Source organism: Streptopelia decaocto (genome assembly GCF_964273445.1).
Source record: "Streptopelia decaocto genome assembly, chromosome: 1".
NCBI lineage: Eukaryota > Metazoa > Chordata > Aves > Columbiformes > Columbidae > Streptopelia > Streptopelia decaocto.
The window spans coordinates 63,450,228-63,474,554 of record NC_138663.1 but is presented as its reverse complement, the minus strand read 5'-3'; the positions used below and the strand labels follow the sequence as shown (position 1 = coordinate 63,474,554).

General features: G+C 36.3%; 1 protein-coding gene across 1 annotated transcript in view; it reads left to right on the top strand.

Moving 5' to 3' along the window:
- Nucleotides 1-23,805, top strand: part of IGF1 (insulin like growth factor 1) — a 54,667-nt gene extending 30,862 nt beyond the window's left edge. The window contains exons 3-4 of the mRNA XM_082060534.1: nt 12,110-12,291; nt 21,809-23,805. Coding sequence (XP_081916660.1) covers nt 12,110-12,291; nt 21,809-21,868 — 242 coding nt within the window. The 3' untranslated portion in view covers nt 21,869-23,805. The remainder of the gene's footprint in view (nt 1-12,109; nt 12,292-21,808) is intronic.
- The last annotated feature ends 522 nt before the right edge of the window (nt 23,806-24,327 follow it).

Genomic DNA, 24,327 nt, shown 5'->3' with positions numbered 1-24,327 from the left:
AGTGAAAGGTGAATTAGGCATAACAGGATATTTTAGTTCTGTTTTTTTTTCCAGACGCAACTCACTGTCCTTTCCCCATCCCAATGACTTCATCCTCCCTAATGACTATGTACTCCACTGGAAAGTTTCACTTTTTCTTTTATCTCATTAGACAAGTTTAACAGGAGCATTATGACCTCAAAAAAAGTGTTTTACTTCAAGATTAGATTTTTACATGCCCTATTGACTCAAAAATAAGGTCAAAGCATTGGCTTCGTGCTTATTGTACTGTAGGTCCAGTTCCTGGCACTGCCACAGTCTTCTCCTGTGCCAATATTGCATAGGTATATCCTATAATTATTACTCAAATTAAGCACTATTTTTCTCTGCAAAGACCTCTCTTAATTTAGGGTAAAGTACTGTTTAACATCAGTGAAGATAAAAGAATCTGGCTCTTAATCTTTCTGTCCTAATTCCCTTTCTGAAAGTAGTTGTTAATTTGTCCTTGCTAATTAGGAATCTTGTAAGTCAATCTTCACACGTAAAAGTATCCCAGTACCTAAAAGTAGCAGATAATAAAAAATAAGTTTTCTGGAAAATAATTCACATTTTAAATGTTGGCCATAAGAAAACTGCATGCTGGACTTTTATCAAAAGTATTAAGTCATGTTACCACACATAAAGTAATTTTTAATGTACTTAGAGTAATGTAAATTGGACTTGTACAGAAAGGTTCAGTAACTGAAAGTCTAAGCAAGATTTGATTCTATTTGGCTCTTACTGTTATCTCCTCTCTCCCTTTTGCATTCTTTTCTGTTCACACTTGTTTCTAATAAGGTAATGAAAATTCTCTCTCTATAGTAGATAAGACAAATGGCCTGCTCTCAACTGCTTACCCTCTTGTAAGTGCTACTGCTGTATAATTAGAAATAAAAACTGTAATGTGTTTCTATATGTGCACTCCTGGATAGTGTGAAAGGTATTAGACTAAAATTACTTAATGCCACAGCAATTCATACCTTCTGCCCCTAACCAGAAGACAATTCCAAAATGCAGCAACAAAGGTAGCATGTTTATCACTTGTTATTGGCTTTCATTTCTCAGAACATAGCTGAGAAAGAGCAAAAATATCTTGATTACACAGTGCTAAGGAATGGATTGCTTGTTATGTGGTCAGTAGCATTAACCACGTAACAGGCATTCTGCTTCACATTGTACACCGTTATTCTTTTGTTCTTACCTTCTACAAGGAACACATCATATCCCTTCCTTGAAAATCTCTCTAGATGCCACCATGACAGTATTTACTCACTGAACTGTAAAGTCGTTCATTATGAGCCTGATGAAAAGCCTACCTAAGGGCAATGGAAGTCTTTTCATTGATTTTAATAGACACTGAATCAAGTTATACATAACTCACTTCTGGCAGCTGATTCATCAGGACATAATCCCAACTGCACTAAAAGATTTCCCAGTGACTCCAGTGATGCTAGGATTTCACCCAATTATGGGTTTTGCATTGTTATTCATTTGGTAATCCAAACAAAAGGCAGTTTTACATTGGCTCTGGGATAAGAAGGGTATGAAAGGTCACATCATGATTCATCATCCTTCTACCACACACAAGGGTAAGCAGTAATTATTTACTGTGAGAGCATATATAAGAAGAGGAGAGATTGTATTCTCATTATGGATGGATGACTGTATTACCATCTTCCTCCTTGACGCACTATAGGTGGCAATACTCAAATGTAACAATGACCTACTGGTTTCTAATTATCTTGTCCTAGACCCTGATAATCCTGCCTATTCTTGCAACACTGAATTTCTTTCCAGTAAAGCATTTCCCTTGCCAAAGTATATATTTTTTGGCAGCATCTGGCACTTTCCAACCCTGGAATCTGACGTAGGCTTGTAAATTGTGCTAGGTTGGCAAGGTTTTCACCCTCTAGAGCACTGAATTGGTGTAAAATAATACATCATACTGTTTCCCACTCTTTCTGCTACTTTTTTCCCTTAAAAGAATTCTAAACTCTGAAATTTCCATTTCATATCCCAGTGCAATACACACAAAAGTATAGGTCTTTCTCTTCACACGTTGCAGCTGGCTTAGGAACTACCGTGTGAAGCATAATAGTTCTATCACATGCTTAGTATACTTCATGTCCTCCAAAGCAGCCATTCCATAAAAAGGGCAGAGTACAATGCTATATGTGAGAGGAAATTGTTACAAGTGCTGTACTTTGGAAATAAGTTTAGAGGAAGAGGATTTTTTTCCAATTAAATGCACAATGAAGAAAAAAAAAAGAGCTTCTGAAAGCATATTTCTAGAGGAAAACATTACTTTCTTCAGCTGTGTGGCAGACTAAATAAACACAGACATACAAGTTAAAAATTAAGGCACCTTTTGGAAGAAATCTACATTTGTCAGCTGACTTTAAAGAAGTGAAACAGTTGTCTTGCTCTCTATTTGAAACATCAAAGAGTTTTCATTTCTTCACAAGGTGCAGCTTACAAATCTTAATTGCTCAGGCAAAATACTCTGTGAAGTCTTGATAGATTTCTCCTACAGATCAATACTGAATGCCTATGCTCGCCAAAAATTTCAGAGGAAAAAGTCCTTAACAATGAGCAAACATCTTCTTACCTTAAACTCTGTAATTAATGCAATCCAGCATTCCACAAAGCAGTAGTTCTAGTGCAGTATCTCAGTATTAACAAATGCATATGCTTTCATAAAGATTTTACTTGTGCATACTGATAAAGCTTATCCTCTATTCTCATGCATATTAAATTAGACTTCAGAGCTAGAGCATCCATTCATTGAACATTTATAAATGCTAATATATGCTCATTTTGATGAATACAAACAAAAATCAGTCTAAGCATAATTATTTATTGGCGCTAACAAAACATTGAAGGAAAACAGAAGCTAAATATTAAATATTGTAACTTCAAAATGCATGCAACTTATTTACAAGAAAATCAGATTGCCTACTTTGCAACATTTAAACCTTGAGGTATTTCTGTAAAGGGACTTTACAATACTTCACAAGATTTGTTGTTTACTTGCTTGCTTGTTTGTTTTTTTTAACATTTCATAGAAGTATAAAAATATAAGCATTTCCTGCTGATTGAACATTGACTTATAATTTTCCAAATACAGATTGGAAATTCCAGAGTACCCTCAAGAAGCATTACCAATATAACATTAAACCATTTGTCTAATATCCCAAGGAGATGAAAAGTGACATCAATAATCTCTTACTTTGCATATGCATGCATTTGTAATGCAAAAATAGACAAGAATACTAGTCTGATACACAGAACAGAGTCAAAGAGGTATGGAGATATACAATTAAACAGTTGACTGGCTAGTATGCTTTTGAGAACAATATGTGTCGTTATATTTAATTGTTAAAACGGAAATAAAATATAATAGCTTTTTACTCCACCAGTGACATAAATTTTGAGATTTGGGGCGAATCACTTTTAATGGAGTTTATTTTCTTTGACTTCAGTTATCTAGAAGTTGTGCATATATTCTAAGACCAGATCAAGCAGCTTAATCTGTTGTCAGTGAAAGAACACAGGCTGTTTAAGAGGACAAGGATTCATTTCATTTTAAGCAAAGCATTCAAAACCAGAATAAATTACTGTCCAGACACACCTGCTTGTTGACTTCACTGTCTTAAACTAGATCCCTAATTTTCAGGTAGTAAAGCTGAGTAAGATGAATCTCACACTCAGCATCCCCAGTCTTCTGTGCCACCATAAGTTCATGTAACTAGATCTCAGCCTGACTGTAGTATACAGGATGTGCTTGTTCAGTTACTACATTATAATACAGCACCACAGACTCTCAACCTTGTTGTTTTGGGCACACAAGAATTTTATCTGACTGACCTACTTCCTCATAGTATGCTTACATACATCCACACACTGTAAGCTACAAACTGGACACAGTGGTGAACAAGAAAAAGAAGTTTGTCATCACACTTCTCTGGGGGATCTCTCACAGAGGTACCCCAAAACTGCTATCAGTGCTTCAAAATTGTACAAATGATATTACCTTGATGTTTTGATAGAAATATTTTGAGTTTCTCAGTACAAGATTATAGTACACTAATAGGTCAATTGCCTTCCACATTACTTCAAAAGTTGCAGTTACACCTGAAGATTGACACTAATAGTATGTTAGTTCACTGTTCTTCAGATTTTTGATGTTTTTTCTGAATTACAGTCTGAATGACATTCTCAGGTTCTACTGATGGGCTAAAAAAACTCTATTTACAGCAAATATAAATAGCCACATAAAAGCTCCAGAACATATTACCCCAGTTCTTCCTGGAGTCCTCTAAATAGTGATCAGATTTGTGTTTATCCTAGGCTATTTCTCTTGTAATTTCCTAATGTTAATGCTACAACAGTAGATTATAACACTCCACAGAATGCCTCGATAGTTTGACAACTGGAAATTCTATAATCCACCTACACCAGTGTTTCTCACACTGAAACCGTCAGTAGAGAAGAACCAATGGCAGCACCAGTGAGGTATTTTGGAGGGAAGCAGGGGAAAAAAAGAAATCAAGCATAAACAAGCCCTACTGAATTACTCCATTGAGTTGGCATTATTTAAAGGGAAGTGCTGTTAGTACAGAAGGCAGCTGTTTAACTATTGGAATGCTGTACCTTGGCCTGTCAGGCGACTTCAGAGCAGTGTGACTAGACTTTGTATCTGCTTGTAGCACACAGAAAGAAACATTCACATACTTGGTACGGTAGATTAAACAAGAGCCAAAATTTGTATTAAGAAAACTTTGACCCACATGATATGAAACCCCTTTTGAGCTAGCAACTGACAAAAAAGGAAAGAAACATTCAAGGAAATCAGTGTACGTCAGCAAAAAGGAATGCCTAGGGCTGCTATATGTCCACATGCAGCACTTTGAAGGCTGAGTAAATACAAGGGACTTTTTGATAACAGCTGGAAGACAGCACTCAAATGGTGTCAGAAAGATCAGAAAAATCTATATGGGTGCCCAGCACACTGACACAACAGAATCAGTCCATATTTTAAGGCAATGCCATAAAAATATTAAGGAACAGAAAAATGGTATTAAATGTTCAGAACTATCAGTCATTTATTTACTAATATGGTCTAGAAATTAACTTAAGTGTTTAGTTATGTCATTCCCTATGTAGGAGAGAACTGAGGCATGTGCTTACTGCTGAATATGTGATTTAGTCCCATAGACTGTGTAGGAGCTTGAGCATTTGCTTAGATCTAAGCACACACTTTGGTAATCTGATGAACTGCGACCATCTGATCCTGCAGTCTTTCCAGAAAAAGATGGTTCAAATACTGATAATATCTGTAGAAGTGATAGTATCTCCTTGTAATTCTTTATCTCATCTCTGTGATATCGTATTTTGTATACTGCAGCACTTACGTGGACAGCAGCAATTTAAAATCTATTGGTTTAAAATTAATTTAGACATCAGATACTTCTCAAAAGTAGAGTCCAGAATCATGATTACTGAAACAGAACCATTTTTCCTATTTTTTTCTATTCATTTTCTCTACCTATTGTGCAGTACTTTGGGTGATATCACTTTCTATTTGATGTGAATATTAAGCATACTTGATTGCTTAGGTCTGTCAAAAACCTTGGGAAAACTTATTTAAAAGAAAAAAAAAAGTAAAATCATTTGACTTCACAATACTAATGTTATCTTTTTATGAAGGATGAGCATTTAGTATGCCATGTAATACATTAACATATAAGTCTATACATAAACATCAAATTTTATTGCTGACCAAATCACTGATGCATTAGTGATTCCATTCCAAACTTGTTACATGTACCATACAGGTTTTTTTAAAGAACTATAAAACATTATATTTTCCTTCATAAAGTTATTCTGTCAGAAAGAGAAACAACTCATAGATGTCTTTGTTCTGGCTACAGTAAAAATAATTTTGAAGTACACTGAGATTTTAACACTTGAAATATTCCAGGATTCAGGATTTGTATTAACTATTTATGCATCTGATAGTGCAGGAGAAATATTGCTACTGATTACTACATAAGGCAGGTAATGCTACATGGGTTATTTCAGGTATATACAGGTATATTATCATTTTTATAAATGGTTAAATTCAGACACTGAAGGGTGAAATAACTTCCACGAAATCACATAGAAAGATAGTAGCTAGATGGGAATAAAACTCAGAATTTACAACTTCTAACAAACAAAAAAAATGTGTAAGTTCCTACTTGACTTATTGGGAAGACATCATGTAAAAATAAATGAGTGATGTTATTAAAAGTTAGAGCACATGGCTCTAGTTCTTCTATTTATGCACTATCAAAGAAAAATCATACATATTCCTATTGAAATGACTGTACGTACCAGAAGGTCAGAAATTGTATTAACAAGAAATGATACTGATAAACTGGTAGAAAACTATGTAACCCATTGCATGTCTCTGGTTTTCTTATGTCTTGAGTAAAAAATAATTAAGGAAAGAAAACATCAGATAATATAATATAATATAATATAATATAATATAATATCATATCATATCATATCATATCATATCATATCATATCATATAGCTAAATTTAAAAGGGCAAAATACAAGCAGTGCTGTATAAGTACAGCCTCAACGCAGACAAATTGGAAACAGCTATTGATTGTTTAAAGTGATGGAAGATTAAAAAAAAAAAAATCATCTCTACCAACTGCTTCATCTTTGGCTTTAATCATGACAAAGCTAAATGTTAATCATATTAAATGACAACATTTTGAGACCTTTCAAACTTTTCATTTCATTTGACTATTTCCTTTATAACCCCTTCATATCCCAAAAAAATGCTGATATCTGTCAGCAGACCATTCTGACCAAAACAAAACACTAAGAAAAAATACCACAGGAAGTGCTCTGCAGAGTAGATAATTGGCTTCAGCAAAGAACAAACATACTTGTTTTGCTAATAGATTTTGCACGTTAAAGACATTTATAGTCTTTCTACTCATGGAAGGAAGATTTTTTCTATCAAGTTCTGTTAACTCATGGATGTTCCCAGACAACACATTTCATCTTATTGATTCTAAATTATGTCAGATAAAGGTAATATTGTCTACCTAGCATGAATATCATGAGCCGTCAACATTTGTAAGATCCTTAGAAGTGCAAAACATTACTGATTTTGAAATCTTCTACTGGATCAGTAGATTTTTTATTTTTAGTAGGTAACTTCTTTTCTAGGTAGAAAGGTCATGATAAGCCAGATGAAACTAACTGATGAACTGTCCATCCTTATTTTTACTATTATCACTAGCCAGGGAATCAACCAAACTTCTATGGTGTTAGCTGCTATGAAATACCACTTAAAGGAAAATTCTTGAATAGAAGCTTTTAGAGGCTGTTTGCTTATGAAAAATTTGCAGACTGACGAAAGGTAAGCTCAAACTTACCTACAGTTCAGCTGGATCTATCACAAAGAGTTACACCTGCATATCCAGGAACAGGATTTGCCCTTCCATGTTTTAAAAGGAAACAAGACAATATGTGGAACAGCTCTGTGTATCACACAGTAATGACACTCCACATTTTATCATGACTACTAAATTTTAAAAGTATGTGTCTAAGAAAATCTGATTAACAGACTTCAGAAAAATCTCCAGGGAAATGCTGATACTTATAGTATAACTCAGTGAGTGAAAACAGTCTGTGTCTTCATATTTATAATACTTTTCAATGATACACAGAAAACAACACAAACACAGACACAGACAAATCAAAATATTACTGTAATCCACTCCTGGCTTACTGTTCTGTTTAGTCTTATGAAACAAATAATTTTGCAGGCAATGTACAGTATAGAGGCCCTCAGTGGATTTCAATATACTAAGTAAGCATATTTTTCTTTTGTTTAATTTATAGTCCCTGGGAAAAAAGGACATTTAAAAACCCATTGTCTGGGTTTATAAAGCTCATAGGGATAGTTAGTTCTTAGCTGACTGTATTGCTGTCTAAAATGTTAGATCTACTTTACCACTAGAGGTCTTTTCATTTACGGATATACTAAGGCCTCAAGGGCTCTTCGTCACTGGACATATGTTTTAATCACAGAGAACACAGCTGAGAGTGGCCTCACAGTCACAGGCCCTGGTTGTTGTGGGGGATTTTAACTTCCCTGATATTTGCTGGAAGGACTACTCGGCTGGCCAGCCACAGTCCAGGAGGTTCTTCCAGTGCATTGATGCTAACTTTCTGATGCAAATGGTGGAGGAGCCGACTAGGAGAGGTGCACTGCTGGACCTCATCCTCACTAACAAGGAGGGTCTGGTTGAAGCAGTAAAGGTGGAGGGCCGCCTTGGTTGCAGTGACCATGAAATGGTGGAGTTCAGGATCTTGTGTGGCAGGAACAGAATAGCAAGCAGATTTGCAACCCTGGACTTCAGCAGGGCAAACTTTGGCCTTTTCAAGCAATTGCTAGGGGAAATCCCATGGGCAAGGCTGCTTGAAGGTAAAGGGGCCCAAGATAGTTGGATAGTATTCAGGGACTGCTTCTACCAAGCTCAAGATCAGAGCATCCCGACATGTAGGAAGTCAAGGAAGGGAACTAGGAGACCTGCATGGTTAAACAGGGAACTGCTAGGTAAGCTCAAGTGGAAGAGGAGAGTTTACAGATCATGTAAGGAGGGGCTGGCCACTTGGGAAGAATACAAGGCTGTCATCAGAGGATGTAGGGAGGCAACTAGGAAAGCTAAGGCCTCTTTAGAATTAAACCTGGCAAGAGGGGTCAAGGACAACAGAAAGAGCTTTTTCAAACACATGGTAGATAAAACTAACACCAGAGGCAATGTAGGCCCACTGACGAATGAGGTGGATGCCCTGGTGACAGAAGATACAGAGAAGGCAGAGTTACTGAATGCCTTCTTTGTCTCTGTCTACTCTGACGGAAGCTGTCCTGAGGAGCCCTGTTCCCCTGAGGCCCCAGAGGAAGTCAGGACAATGGAGGAGTTTGCCTTAGTTGATGAGGACTGGGTTAGGGAGCAATTAAGCAATCTGGATATCCATAAATCCATGGTTCCAGATGGGAAGGACCCACGGGTGCTGAGGGAGCTGGCTGAGGTCATTGCTAGGCCACTCTCCATCATCTTTGCTAAGTCATGGGAAACAGGAGAGGCGCCTGAGGACTGGAGGAAAGCAAATGTCACTCCAGTCTTCAAAAAGGGCAAGAAGGAGGACCTGGGTAACTATAGACCAGTCAGCCTCACCTCCATCCCCGGGAAAGTGATGGAAAAACTTATCCTTCGTGCCATCTCAAGGCATATCAAAGATAAGAGGGTCATTAGGGGCAGCCAACATGGCTTCACCAAGGGCAAGTCGTGCTTGACCAACCTCATAGCCTTTTATGAAGACATAACGTGGTGGATAGATGATGGCAGAGCGGTGGATGTGGTCTAGCTGGACTTCAGTAAAGCCTTTGATACACTCTCCCACAGCATCCTCACAGCTAAACTGAGGAAGTGTGGTCTGGATGATTAGGCAGTGAGGTGGACTGTGAACTGACTGAAGGAAAGAAGCCAGAGAGTTGTGGTCAATGAAGCAGAGTCTAGTTGAAGGCCTGTATCTAGTGGAGTGTCTCAAAGGTCAGTACTGGGACCAGTACTATTCAATATATTCATCAATCACTTGGATGAGGGAATAGAGTGTACTATCAGCAAGTTTGCTGATGGCACCAAGCTGGGAGGAGTGGCTGACACGCCAGAAGGCTGTGCTGCCATCCAGCGAGACCTGGATAGGCTGGAGAGTTGGGCAGGGAAAAATTTGATGAAATATAACAAGGGCAAGTGTAGTGTCTTGCATTTGGGTAAGAACAACCCCAGGTTCCAGTATAAGTTGGGGAATGACCTATTAGAGAGCAGTGTAGGGGAAAGGGACCTGGAGGTCCTGGTGGACAGCAAGATGACCATGAGCCAGCACTGTGCCCTTGTGGCCAAGAAGGTCAATGGCATCCTGGGCTGTATTAGAAGCGGGGTGGTTAGTAAGTCCAGAGAGGTTCTCCTTCCCCTCTACTCTGTGCTGGTCAGACCACATCTGAAATATTGTGTCCAGTTCTGGGCCCCTCAGTTCAAGAAGGACAGGGAACTGCTGGAGAGAGTCCAGCGTAGGCCAACCAAGATGATTAAGGGAGTGGAGCATCTCCCTTATGACGAAAGGCTGAGGGAGCTGGGGCTCTTTAGCTTGGAGGAGCCTGAGGGGTGACCTTATTAATGTTTACAGATATATAAAGGGTGAGTGTCGTGAGGATGGAGCCAGGCTCTTCTCGGTGACAACCACTGGTAAGACGAGTGGTAATGGGTTCAAACTGGAACACAAGAGATTCCACTTAAATTTGAGAAGAAACAAACCTCTTCTCAGTGAGGGTAACAGAGCATTGGAACAGGCTGCCCAGGGGGGTTGTGGAGTCTCCTACTCTGGAGACATTCAAAACCTGCCTGGACACATTCCTGTGTAACCTCATCTAGGTGTTCCTGCTCCGGCAGGGGGATTGGACTAGATGATCTTTTGAGGTCCCTTCCAATCCTTAACATTCTGTGATTCTGTGAACTGCAAAACACAGTTTTGTCTTCAAGCTGACAACTGCAGGACAAGTATATGTATATTAACCTAGAATTTGCTGTATAAGCATTGAAGGCAATAATTTCCAAAAGAGAAATTGAATTTTCATCTTTTTTTTGTACCTTTAGCCTTTTTCTAGCTTGAGTAATTCCTTTGAAATGTAAACTCCTGCCAAACTCTGTGAATAACAGATTTTTGGTCTCAGTGATAAAACTGACAGGGAAGGAAGAAAAAAAAAAAACAGCTAGAAAAAGAATTGGTAGAGCTGACTGAATTCAGTTGCTCCATTTTTTGGCTTTTGGTGCCATTTTCTTTCTTTTTTTTTCCATATTTTTTGGTTCTTAACCAATGTGGATCATTCTGTAAATGGAAACATTTAATGCTGAAAATGTCAAAACAAAACATTTAATCTTTTCAGAATTTTACTGTCTGAAACCAAATTCTACCAGAATTTTAAAATCGATGTAGTGAGTAAGCTGTTGGTAGTGGTGTGTGAATTTATTGTTCCTTCACTTTTAGTTAGTCATATCAGGGCAACTGCACATCCATCTACATTGCATGCAAACAAGCCCAGGAAATAGTGGGTCTGTAGTATTCACATATTGTAGCAGAGAAATCATCAGTTAATAAAGAAATCATAAATCACTTAACAAGAAAAAAAAATAAAAAAGAGAGAGAAAGAAGAGTGTAAGAGTTCTGTGAATGAAAATGTCTCCTTTTACTGGAGCTGAGTGAAAAAATGCAAAATATTTGCCAATCAGGTAGTTCCTACAGATGCCCAGTGCAAACACAAAACACAGGAAAGACCATGTTATGTCAATCCCACTTCTTACCTTGTGCAAAACTACAGAATATAAAATCTGTTTTTATCTGTACCATCAGACATCTTCCTATTTTTGCTGCATTTCATTGGTTACTTTGTTATTTATTTCCTGCTTCTCACTAGTTTTTGAGCTTGTGGATCGTACAGCCCATGAAGTGGTATACAGTATTTCATTCCCCTTTGGAACACACTCTGACTTCACATAGTGCCTCAGTGTAGCCTTTTTCATTACAAAATACTTGCCTACAACATAGACATAATCTCTGATCTCTAAACACCAGCTACCTCAGTCAGCTCTGCAATCGGTTTTCATTCAAAAGCTAAAGGGCAAATTTCCTTTGCAAGGCTTCGAAATGTCAGACTTCAGCTTCCCTCCCATTCCATTTTAAATGCCAAGACAGTTCAAGAAAATCTTTTCATAATACTTTATAGTTTTGCTCAAATGCGTAAATAACAACCACCATAGACAGAGATCAAAGCTGGCCATTTCCAGGAATATCTTTCAAAGCTGTATCTGAGAGCAGGTTCTTAGAATAGATACACACAGGAAGCCTCTGCAACTGCCATGGGTGATTCAGTTAAAATAATGCAACTTAATATCATTACTGCTGAGATCTTTGCATTTTCTTTCTAACATAAAAACTTTCCATTTGTGTTTTGAATAGGTAAGCCTACAGGGTATGGATCCAGCAGTAGACGCTTACACCACAAGGGAATAGTGGATGAATGCTGCTTCCAGAGTTGTGACCTGAGGAGGCTGGAGATGTATTGTGCTCCAATAAAGCCACCTAAATCTGCACGCTCTGTACGTGCTCAGCGCCACACTGATATGCCAAAAGCACAAAAGGTAGGCCAGGCTGAAAAACAAACAAACAAACACACACAAATAAGCCCTACTTATTTTAGGGAAGGAAAATTCTGTCAAGGCTGGTAACATAGCAAACAACTGATGTGTTCTGCCTGCTCGGAACACTGAGATTTAGTGGGGCTGGGGAAAATAGTTCCTGTAGTAGAAAATAAGGAGGAAATTGTGTGTTGTATCTCATCTCTTAGAACACTGAATACAACACAGAGTTGCTAACCTAGTAGTTGTGAGGCTTTATCCTGCTACTGGGTAGTAAATGACAAGTACTCACATCATCTTATCATAAATAGTACCTAAGACTCCTTTCAAAAGAGAAACCAAACACTGAATGTTTAACAACTGATCTATCCAGAACCTCCTCACTCATCCTTCCCTATCAGGAAGAGTTAGAGTGATCAAGAGGGGAAACACAGCTCTTCTGCTATCTGTTTTACATGTAAATGAACATTTTTTTTTTCTTTCTTCATTATTTTGGCTTACTTTTATATTTATCAGAATTAAATTAGCTGAATAGTTACTGTAATAATTTCATACTTCATTTTAACTGTTTAATGCTTAATATGTGTATTTTGCAACCACTTAAAATATTCATGGTATTATTTGTATAGTTGTGGAGTTCAGAGTTTCCAGTTTGTTATTCCTGTCATACTAGATATACTATACATACATGTAGTTGTTTCCTCTCTCCTCAACTGAGCCTATAGTTCAGAAAATCCATCTTAGTCTAGCCTGCCATTAAGCTCATGTCCAACCATTGCTCCTGTTTGAGTTCTGAACATCTGTTGGACATGTTATTTGTCATACACTGTAATCCCCTAGCGATATATTTTATTGCTGTTGACTCTGTCTTACACTTATGTTGGCCCCCTTCCTGCAGTTATCTGAAATTTTCTTCTTCTAAGAAATGGAACTGCATGAAATCCTTAGTTTTCATAGGAAGTCAGGAAACCATCACTGTATACAAATTTCCTTGATATCATCTTCATGAAAAGAACAATTGTAATAGTTCTGGCATCCATTTCTTTTCCATAAGACAATCCATTGAACAGAATCCATTCACCTCTTCCTCAGGAGTTTTCAACCAGTTAAAGTAATGGCTGTATGATACTTCCTGGGAAGTGTCACCTTAACCATGAATATCTCAAAAGGCACAAATGACAAAAAGTGAAGACTTCTTCAGGTAGAGCTCAACTATAGACAAGTAAATCCTGTGGTTTAGTCTTGTCTAAGCACACATATATTTAGGGCTTGCAGGAAAATAATAAAACAGGCTTGGCCAGTAATCTGTGTCCTCCTTCCCATACTTGTTGCTAAGTTGGTGAGTAAAACATTCTGTAACTTCAAATAAAAGAAGATACCTGCCAGCTCTCTCATGGATCTCAACACTGCTTTGTGTGGAGGGCTAAGGAATGATGTAATTCTTTAGGCAGCTGTCCTCTTCCCAGTTAGAAAGATGGGCAGGAAAACCCTTCTCTTGCAAACAGAATGGAACAGAAAAAAGCCCTTCCATCCTTCTATAGCAATGTTCAAGAGGGGATACTGGAAGAAGAAAAAAAAAAATAGAGGGAGTATGTAGTAATTGAGAGAATCTAGCTAGGGAGAAAATAAAGGAGGGAATTAGATCAAAGAGGTTGATAAGATGAGAAATATTAAAGATGTGAATGAACCATGGTGCATCACACAGAAAAGACACAATTTTGATAAAAGCAGAGGAAAAATAAAATTAGAGGAAAAAATAATATTAAAGAAAAAAAACACCTTTAAATAAAACGTATGAGAAAAAGAGGAGAGAGATAAACAGAAGCAGAAAAATCATAAATGCTTCTTGATGGGTTTTTGGTGATGAAACAACAGAAATCTGATGGGAAAAACACACTGAAATTTTCATTAATGTCTGTGGATGGAGAAAATTAGATTGAGCAAACAAAAATACAGAAGGAATAGGAGAAACTATTATTCAGATTTATGACAGATAAAAGGAAAATACAGATAAAGGAAGAGAAGGGAGAAATCATTAAGAAAAACTCTATGTGATAAAGCTGTATTCTCATGTAATTATTTTTTGTCTTTCTTTTTTCTTTTTGCAGTCAGCTGTACATGCCTCCAGTAAGAAAGACAATGTTATATTCATACTTTCTTATTTGGATAGGCTCCCCCAACATAAATGAATTTGGCTAATTCATAGTGTTGATATGTCACTGATTTTAATTAAACAAATAATTATTTTTCAGTTGAGCAATTTTTTCTGCTTTAGAATATTTCTCCCTCTTAATATTATAGGCTATAAATGGGATACATATGTTATATGTAGAAAGTGAATATATATATATAAGAAAATATATATGGCGTCTTTAATATTTTCTTATTCAGCTACAAGATTTAAGGCAGGATTAAGTGAAATATATAAGATGCTGTACAGTTACTCTCACATTTCATACACAATTATTTTCTTATGCCTTTCATACTCCTAATATAGTTTTTATTTACCATCTCCTCATAACGTTTTTAATAGACAAATCCAGGTTTTGGGGTTTGGTTTAAGTGCTTTTGTAGGTGGTTTGCTTTTCCAATTCCTTGAGCAAATCACTCCTCCTATGCACTATTTCATAGAATAAGTTAATTCAATGGAGCAGAGCCATTCTGTTCACAGGTTATGTTTATGCTGATCTTTAGTTATTATGTTACAAACAAGTGTTGTTACACTACACGCACAAATCTGAATGATGAGGTCCAGACACTGAATTATTAATGTGGGCTGGTAACGCCCAATTGGTGCTATAAGACCAAAATCAAGAACTAGTATTAATTCAATTACAGTGACTGTGTGTGTGGAGTTTTATTTGTTTTCTACCCAATCAACAAAATATTTTATTTTTCTATAGGATCATTGTTTGTCCTGTTCTAAGACCTTCACTCACATAAAAATATAAAAGTATATTAAAAAGTAAAAAATAAATATATTGTTATTATATACATAGGGGTATTATATACACAGCATACCTCACATATTCACCAGAAAAAATACCTGTATACAATGGAACACATACCAAACCTTTACCCTAATTTAGGTGCCCCGCTTTCAGCACCTCTTTCGCACTCAGCCCATGACAAAATTACCTTAAACTGGAACAGCCAATTAATATAACAAAAATGCACAACGGCTTGCAGAGAGAAGTGAGGTATGCATCAGAGCACGATGCAATTAGCTACGGGCTAACCACCCCGGAGTATCATTCCAGTTGGATTTTAGCACTGTGGGCCTTAAGTAAGTTGTGAACTATGGTATTTCATAGTTTCTCTTGGTGCCCAGCAGTCAAACATCCTCTCAGATGTCTATCTAAAGGATACCAAACTCTCACCAGAGTGTCCCCTCTACTTAACAAGAAGTATCTCCCCTACTCCCTGAAATACTTTGTATTTCTTGACTTGAAGCCTACAGAGATCATCTAACGTGTCTGGATCAGCAACTCTGTCTGGGATGAAAAAACTTTTTGTAGCTTGAGAGGCTTCTGGAGCATTCAGATTGCTTCCTACAGTGTGAAACAATAAATATATCCAAGCTGGGGTACAGGAAAGATACAATAAAGTAGCAGTTCTGGTTTTAAATGCTCAAATCTGGCACAGAAGAAAAGTTGTCTTCTTGGTGACAACTGGACAATGATTGTTCAATGAGAAAATGCTTTATTTTTATATAAATAGCTTTTTCAATAGCATTCACGTATACCTGTAACAATCAATACAAACCCAACACAGCTGGCTAAGATTTAGGAAGCCATTTTCTTCTTTTTTTTTTTTTTTTTCCTCTCTCCAAATTTGATCTGCAAAGGTAAATTATTCCTTTAAAACAGAGTAGGATCTATCCATATAATCTACCTTCAGTCAATCTGTGTTCTAGAATATATCGCCCTGATAATTCAGATTCCTCAGTATAGGACTAGCTGACCAGAAATACAGAAATAACATAAAATGTGCAAGAAATACAGGTAATGCAAGGGGATTAAATTTGATTTTCAGTTTATTATTGAGATTGAAGAATTAAAAAAAAAAAAAAATTCAGGACAACTGTCCTGGACTGTTTACTTAATGGAATAGAATAATTTCAGATCCCATTGCAACACTAAGATCAAGGGTGTTAAAGATTGGTTTGGTTTTTTCAGTTTGTTTAATTTACCTTTCTATTACTAATATTTATATCATTAACATGAATTAGTTCTCTATATCTCTTTTTATATTGAATATTGAATTTTTAAAATGATGTTTTGGAAAGGGAAAGTGGGAAGTTTCACATTGGAATTGAATATTTTGTTATTTCCACAGCAAAACACTTTATTCCCAAAAAGTCAAAGCTTTTTGACTCCTTGCAGCTCTTTTTTGTAGTTAAACTAATCTTCATTAAGCTATTTTAATTCTCCTCAAAACTTCAGATTTCAAGGAGTTTAATATTACTCAAAACCCCCTTACTTTGCTTCTGATCATCTCAATTAAGATATTGAAATTTAGTATTTCACCTTTTTGCATTAGTTATAATACTATTTAAAACAAGATCCCAGTAAAAGAAACAGTTAAAATACCATAAAAAATAAATTTGATTAAAAGGCTTGTACATTTAAACAAATAATTTTTGAAGGATCACAATCTAGCAAATATTCCTATTAGTCTTGCAGTAATTTTATTTTGTTGTAAATTTTATTTGAAAATTAATGAGTAATCATAATTTTTTATAGAATAATGAAACTCTAAACATTTAATCAGACACTCCAAACAACCTCCAGGATCTGTTGTTCACTCATTTACAGATCACTCATCAGTTATGGTCATCCAAAGCCTCTTTTGTTTACTTATTTGCTAGTTGAATACTTGGCTGAAAGCTTTCAGGATATTTATTATTGTTAAACAGATACTTAGGTACTTGTTTTGCTAGAACTGACAAAATACAGGAAGTAATCAAGTGGATACCACAGACCCATTATAAAATTCTATATCTCATTTGTAGTTAGTTACGTATACAAACAGACATTATTAAAGGGGATACAATCATACATCAGCGTTTCTAAACCCAAAAAAGATGTCCCTGGATTTTTAAACAGAGAACTGCTGTGGAAAAAAAAAAAAAAAAAAAAAAAAAAAAAGCACGTCACAAATCAAGATTTTTTTTTTTAACCTAAAACTATGAGAATAACTGTTGACATTGCTTTCAGATTAAAATCTCATTAAACGATCAAATACATCAGATAGTAAGGTAGGAGTAAGAAACAGGGAGGAACTTCAGTACTTCAGTATTTGTGTTGGAAAGCAAAGTACTGGCTTCACCTATTTTTACACTAAGTGTATGTTCAGAGTTTTAAAGTGTGAAACAGGAGCAAGAAGGGAAACTAAAGTTCTGTCTTCAATATACATGCTTCCATCTAGCTTTTCTTTCATTCACTTCTTTCTCTTCTGAGAAATGCTAATAAAAATTTAGTCTATTTACCCTGAATTGAATGAAATTTCAACTTGGAACACTGCTGAATAGAACTTTGAAAAATTACTGTTCTCTGTTCAAGCAATGGAAATTGGGCTATTTCCACAACAATTGTGTATGTGAAGGAAGACTGTGACCTTTTTGATTAAGCACTGTCACCAAGTTGTCAACTTAAAGCTATAAGGTACTTTGAAAATTATTACATCAATGTGAACACTGGTAAGGCTGATTTTAAAATCTAGTAAATAAAGACGAAGAAAAGCAAAAGACCATAGTGCTATGCCATCCTCTTGCACCCTGAGCAAAAGGACCAAAGAGGTCTACATCCTGATATAATTTTGCACTTCTTAGATTTTTAGCCCTTGTTCTTCTTTGGGCTCCATATGTGCAAAATACACATAAATATATATACCAACAAAGTACCAATAGGAAGCAGGTTCTATCAATCATCATTTTCAGATTGTATCTATCCTTCAAAATTTAAATAAATGATAAATGAGACTAAGATAGAGAAAATATGTTAATATTTTTAGTTTAGGAAAATGCCATTAAGAAAACAGAAAAGTGTTGCATTTTTGCTCATTAATCTTTGTAACACTGGTGAATTCTTTTGTAATTGCCTCAGTATCAACTCACAGATACATTTACAGGCCAAAATACTCACAATGGCACTAATTCTAATTTTTATTACAGCCGTGCCACATTACCAAGCCAATGAGGAAACCTTTAGGTTTAACAGATAGAACATGGCCTCTTCACTTCAGAAAACTATTTTCTCCCATTGCTTACTTCCCAGCCTTGTTATTATGTTCCTGATCACACTGCCCACAGAACTAAAGAGCTTTCAAAGAGACCCTAGAGAGTTTGTAGCTAAGACATCATGCTTATTACAACATGCTTGTTAGACTTTCCACTTCTTACCAATAAAGCAAGAGATATTTTAATGCCAAAAGGAGGTTTGAATGTCCATCCTAAGAAGACAGGACTGCCACTGCATGCTTCCCAATACCCTTCCATCTTTGTTAAATTACCTTTACTATCACTAAAGTAGCTGTTATCCTTATGTTAATGCTGCCCGGTCTCCAAAGATCCATGCTCAAGGTGACAGAAGTCTGAGCTTCTCTATTCATGAACTGACTTACGCAAAGTTGGCATTTTGCATCTGTCATATTAAAATATTTACTGTCTTTGTCTGAATATCAGCTCAGAGGATCTGAAAATGAAACAAGTATCACAGATGACAATTTTATTTCTAACTACTTAAAAAAAAAACCCCACACAACAACAACAAAACCAAAAAACAATGACATGAGAATAAAGGCAATATACCTTCACACTTTTTTTTAATGGTCTCAACGTTTCATACTTGAAAAAATGTGTTATGTGGGTCAAAGCATTTTCTGGCACGCATGTTACTGCTGCCACCACCAGTGCCGCTTCTTTGTAGTTATTAATCAAAATGCTGATTCCAGAGGAGAAATTGTTCTAAAAGTAACCTGTCATCTTCCCTCAATTTCAAAGCTAGCTTGTGTATCATGACGGCTCTTTTTCCATCTATATGTCAGTGTTAAAAGCTATAACTGAAACTCTACTGCATCTTAGCATTTGCTTCATTTGTATTATAAAGCCATTTTAAAGTCAGACAACAACTGTAGTGGAGAGAATTTATATTTTCATTTAGTACTTTGAAAGCCACCGCAATGCAAAATGGCTGTTGCTTCATAATAAGGATGTCACAGTCCATTTTACAGATCAGAGTGTGGAACCATTAAGAATGTATGACTTTTTGCAAATAAAATGTAACATATAACTTTTCCTACCTTGGTAAACTCTTTTCAAAAGGAAAACCTAGGGGCAGCATTGATGAGGATATTTTCCTTTGTTGCCACGAGGAAAAAAACAGGGCAGATCACAGAATCACAGAATGTTAAGGATTGGAAGGGACCTCAAAAGATCATCTAGTCCAATCCCCCTGCTGGAGCTGGAACACTTTGATGAGGTTACACAGGAATATGTCCAGGTGGGCTTTGAATGTCTCCAGAGAAGGAGACTCCACAACCTCCCTGGGCAGCCTGTTCCAGTGCTCTGGCACCCTCACTGTGAAGAAGTTTCTTCTCAAATTTAAATGAAACCTCCTGTATTCCAGTTTGTACCCATTGCCCCTTGTCCTGTCATTGGTTGTCACTGAGAAGAGCCTGGCTCCGACCTCGTGACACTCACCATTTACATTTTTATAATCGAGTCAAGGAATTCCTGGGGTTTTAGTTCATTGTTACCAAGATAAGCATTTGTAGCATAAGGCAGGATTCTTAACAGTGGAAGACTCCTGTGAAGTTTTGCAGTGATGATTTTAGTGAAAATCAGTGAAAATCTAAAGGTTCATCCAGAATGAGTACTTCAAGGTGAAAAATGAGATACAACTTAGGGAAAATTAAAGACAGAAAAGGTAGTTTTGGAAAAGTCAGAAGAGAAAAAGGCAACAAACAAGCAAAAATTATTTTAATTTATGGATAAGCAGAATTCTGTTGCCATTTCTATTTCTGTATTTGATCCCTGCTAATGAATTTATTCTACAGTGGTATCAGCAAAATTTGATTAAAACAAGCCAGTACCCTACTGAAGTCATCATGGGAATAGTGACTAGATGATTAATCTCTTCTTCCTCATTTAGCATTGCATTTCAGACTTAGAACGTCTAGAATGTCAGATTCCTAACAAAGATATTACTTCACTATGAATACTTTGCTATTAACAAATTTGGCTGGTCAGTGATCATAAATCTTAGGTTGACTCAATGACTCTTACTTGGTGGTGCTATAATTAATTTAACAATTACTAGTGCTGCTTGGTGTTTGTTTTATATTTTGAAAATAATTCAACTCATATCCATCAGAACCTGGTCCAAAACTAGTGAAAATGAACGTGTAAGTTCAAGTTTTGAGATCTTTTCCCATTTTCTGATTTTTTAAATGTTTAACAGATACTGAAGGCAAATGGAAAAATTATGTAAGAATAGTATTTTATATAGGAAATGGTGTTTTAAAATCTCATAAAACTACTGTATTTCACCAAATCATCTTCCATTTTCTTTCCGGCCATCAGAAAGGCAGGCAAAACTTTCAGTACTTTTGAATTTTAGATTTTACATTTCCTTTGCTTGTTTTTTTTGCCTTGCCTTACCTTTCTTGTAGAGATTTTTTTGTTTTGGTATTTCTTAGGACAACAGACATGATTTCATTTAACTAAGAATTTTACTTCTGCTGAAGATCATAAACCTGGAGAGTCACTTAAAAGTTCTACTTCTAGTCCGGCACAGAATGTGCAAAGATATGGGCCCTGCTAATGTTCATCAGCATGACAAATTGGGAAATCAGACGGAAAGATACATGCCACACCCATCAATGCTGCTGGAAACTGGCCTGTGCATGGAAAGGCATTGAACTGAGGTCATTATTCATTCCAAAGCCCTCTTGATTTGCCTGGCACATCACCCTGTCTCTTTTTGAAAATACAAATTATTTGGCTGCAGCTCCTGCAGTGAACCCACAATTTTTATCCTCCTAAAGGCCTTATCCAGCAAAAGCCTTACACAACTAATATGCCATTCATGGAAAATATAGGTAACAGAGTCCCACTCAGCAATTTTGAAAACCTCTGAGCACTGAATACCCAAAGCCCAGGAGGCTCCATAAATCCTGCAGTTGCAGCTCTAAAGTTCCTGGCCCCTATACATCTTGCTTTTGCAAATGTCCTTGTTCTGAAAGGAAATCTTTGGTACCTACTGTAGGTCTAAGACTATCCAGGTTCCACTATGAAGATCTGCCAAGATCAACAATGGCAGCAATAAAGGTGTTTATGCCTATGAGAACAGGGAATTTAGTGTACAGAAATTTTGTATAGTTAAGTTCTCTGTGAGCTGGCAGAAGGGCTCTAACAATTCCAGCATTCAGGATAACTGTTTTCCCATTAATATAAGTTTTGTGGTCATACAGAACATAAAAACCTATCTGGAATAATTATTGTTTTCTACTCCTTCAGGAAGTGCATTTGAAGAATACAAGTAGAGGGAACACAGGAAACAGAAACTACAGAATGTAAGAACATGCCATCCACAAGAACGAAGAATGAATGTGCCATCTGCAGGATACTTTGCTGTAAATAAATTATTTGTTAAACATTGGAAGACTTAAAAAAAAAACCCTATGATTTAATAAGCTTGATGCAATCTCAACCAATGGGCATTCTCCCAGTGAACAATGCAACTAAACATTCCAATATTAAGTCTTTAAAGAACAGAACATTTTAACCAGCCCAGAGCTAAAAAATTCTGTGGTTGATATATTACTGTTTGTTAACCTGTTTTAAATGTCCTGCACAAAATCTCTTTAAGTCCTGTGCCCCTCAAAAGCCTACAAATTTATGGGCCTTTGATGGATCCAATTGCACTAAATTAACCTATGAACATTGGCTGCTGGAGTCATTCATCAGCCTTGTCTAAGTGGTGGTTTTTTATTTGCACTTCTATACAAGCAACAGGCTGTTTGTTTTACAGTGTCTGAAAACATTGTTTTTCTACCCCTTCATATTTGCACAGTTTGACATTCCCAGTAACAGCAGCAGTAAGGTAACATATACAGTTTTAAACATCCATTAATTCCATCTGTGGCATTTTGACAGAATATGGATTATAGATGTATTTGTTTTAAGACAGTTTAATTTTTCCTTCTCTTGCAAAGATGCAGTTTATTGCAATTTGTGAGACAAAAGATTTTTAAAAGCAGTCAAAGTATAAATAGGCTCTGAAATCATTAATGATTCTTCCAGGTAATTATTTTGCAACAGTATAGGTAACTTCTTTCTTCCTCCATATAATGCAGTATGTAAAATTTAGCATATCAATAATTCACATATATCAAACAGTATGTAAAAATCTCTGTTTTATAGTACAACGGTGCTATTTTATAGTTTGTTACGTGAAAGGGTCTGGCCAAAATGGTAATAGGTAAAAGCAAATATGAAAAGATCAAGCCAAAGATTAAATAACAAAATAGTTTTTAAAATATTCAGTTTACATGAACTAAAATGGCTTCAGATTCCAACATGGGAATAACTTTCCCATCTTCAAAAGAAAATTCAGACATTTGTTTCCTTTTAGACGTTTGAATGGTGGTGTTTTCACTTCCAGCTATGTGGAACACAAATTCATAGATGCCTAGGCCCAAAGACGACAGTTTGGAAAATAGCCTTCAAATTACTTCAAAGGGTAGTGCATCAGGGACTAAATCTTTTTGGAAATATCAGCATTCTATTCAATTGTAAGTGTTATATTACTCAAGTTCTCTGACAGTTGAATTCTTCCCACAATCAGATGTGACTTCACAGCAACTAGGGAGATGTTCAATTCGATCTGCAAAGGAAGTATCTCTTTCTAAAGGCTCAAATCTGCCTTAATTTCTACCACATCCATGAGAGTAGGTGACTGAGCTATTGACTAAAACATGAGAGAAGAATCTCTGCAAATTGCATACTGTACAGCTCCTCAGTAGTATCTCGTAAAACAGACATGAAAGGGAGGTCTTTAAAGTCTAACAAATTATTATAGTTACTTTTATCCTCATAAAAAAATGGGGTTTGTATTTTTTCCAAGGAAAGTGTAATGTATATGCAATTCTTTAAACCCTCCACTTCCTGTGAGATGCGTGTTTCTATGCACAATAGGCTGCCATCACAATGTGAAAGCAGAACAGTGAACGAATAAAAAGAATATGTCACAGCTGTCACTGACTGAGATCGTTGTGTTGAAAGAAGAAGCATGTACAGAGAACCAGACGGGGAAATTAACTTACATTATTTACCACCAATTCAAGAAACAAAAGTAGCAATTCTGATATCTATATTACAGCTCTTACAGGTCTTTTTTGGCAGAGGGGATGGAGAGGGAAGTATTTTTACCTCTGTGGCTGTTAAGAATTCTGAAATGTATTCTACGAATAAGCCATTATTTTGGTGCCACAGACATAATGCCTGTGACTCTTTCTGTCCCCTGCTTCCTCTGAAGTTCTAAAGGAAGGAGGGAGGAAAGGTGTGAACACAAAAAGCAATTCACAGATCTCTGTGGTGGCAAGTTTCTTTGTAGATAACATTTTACTGATGTACTACTAACATAACTGAATAACCATACATAATTGTGCTATTTTAATGCCTGTAAATTAATTCCGATTTTGGTCTTATCTTGGGATTCATGCATTCACATTCATACCACTATGTATCTCCCGTTGAGAAACCGTAATTAGAAAATGTCACTCATAGACAGTGATATCTAACATTAGATCTTGAGAACTGCCTAAACAGATTAGAACAATTCTTGAAAGAAACTACAATAAATAATGAATAGCTATAAGCTTCAAAGGCAACACTTCATTTTACTAGAGAATAAATGATATCACAAAATGGAGAGTGGCTCCACCACTGTAGCAGTAAGAAGTGCATGGATGGGAAATGCACATTTGCATAAGAACTCTCCAGTCACAGGGCAGGCAGCACATGATATACCAGTC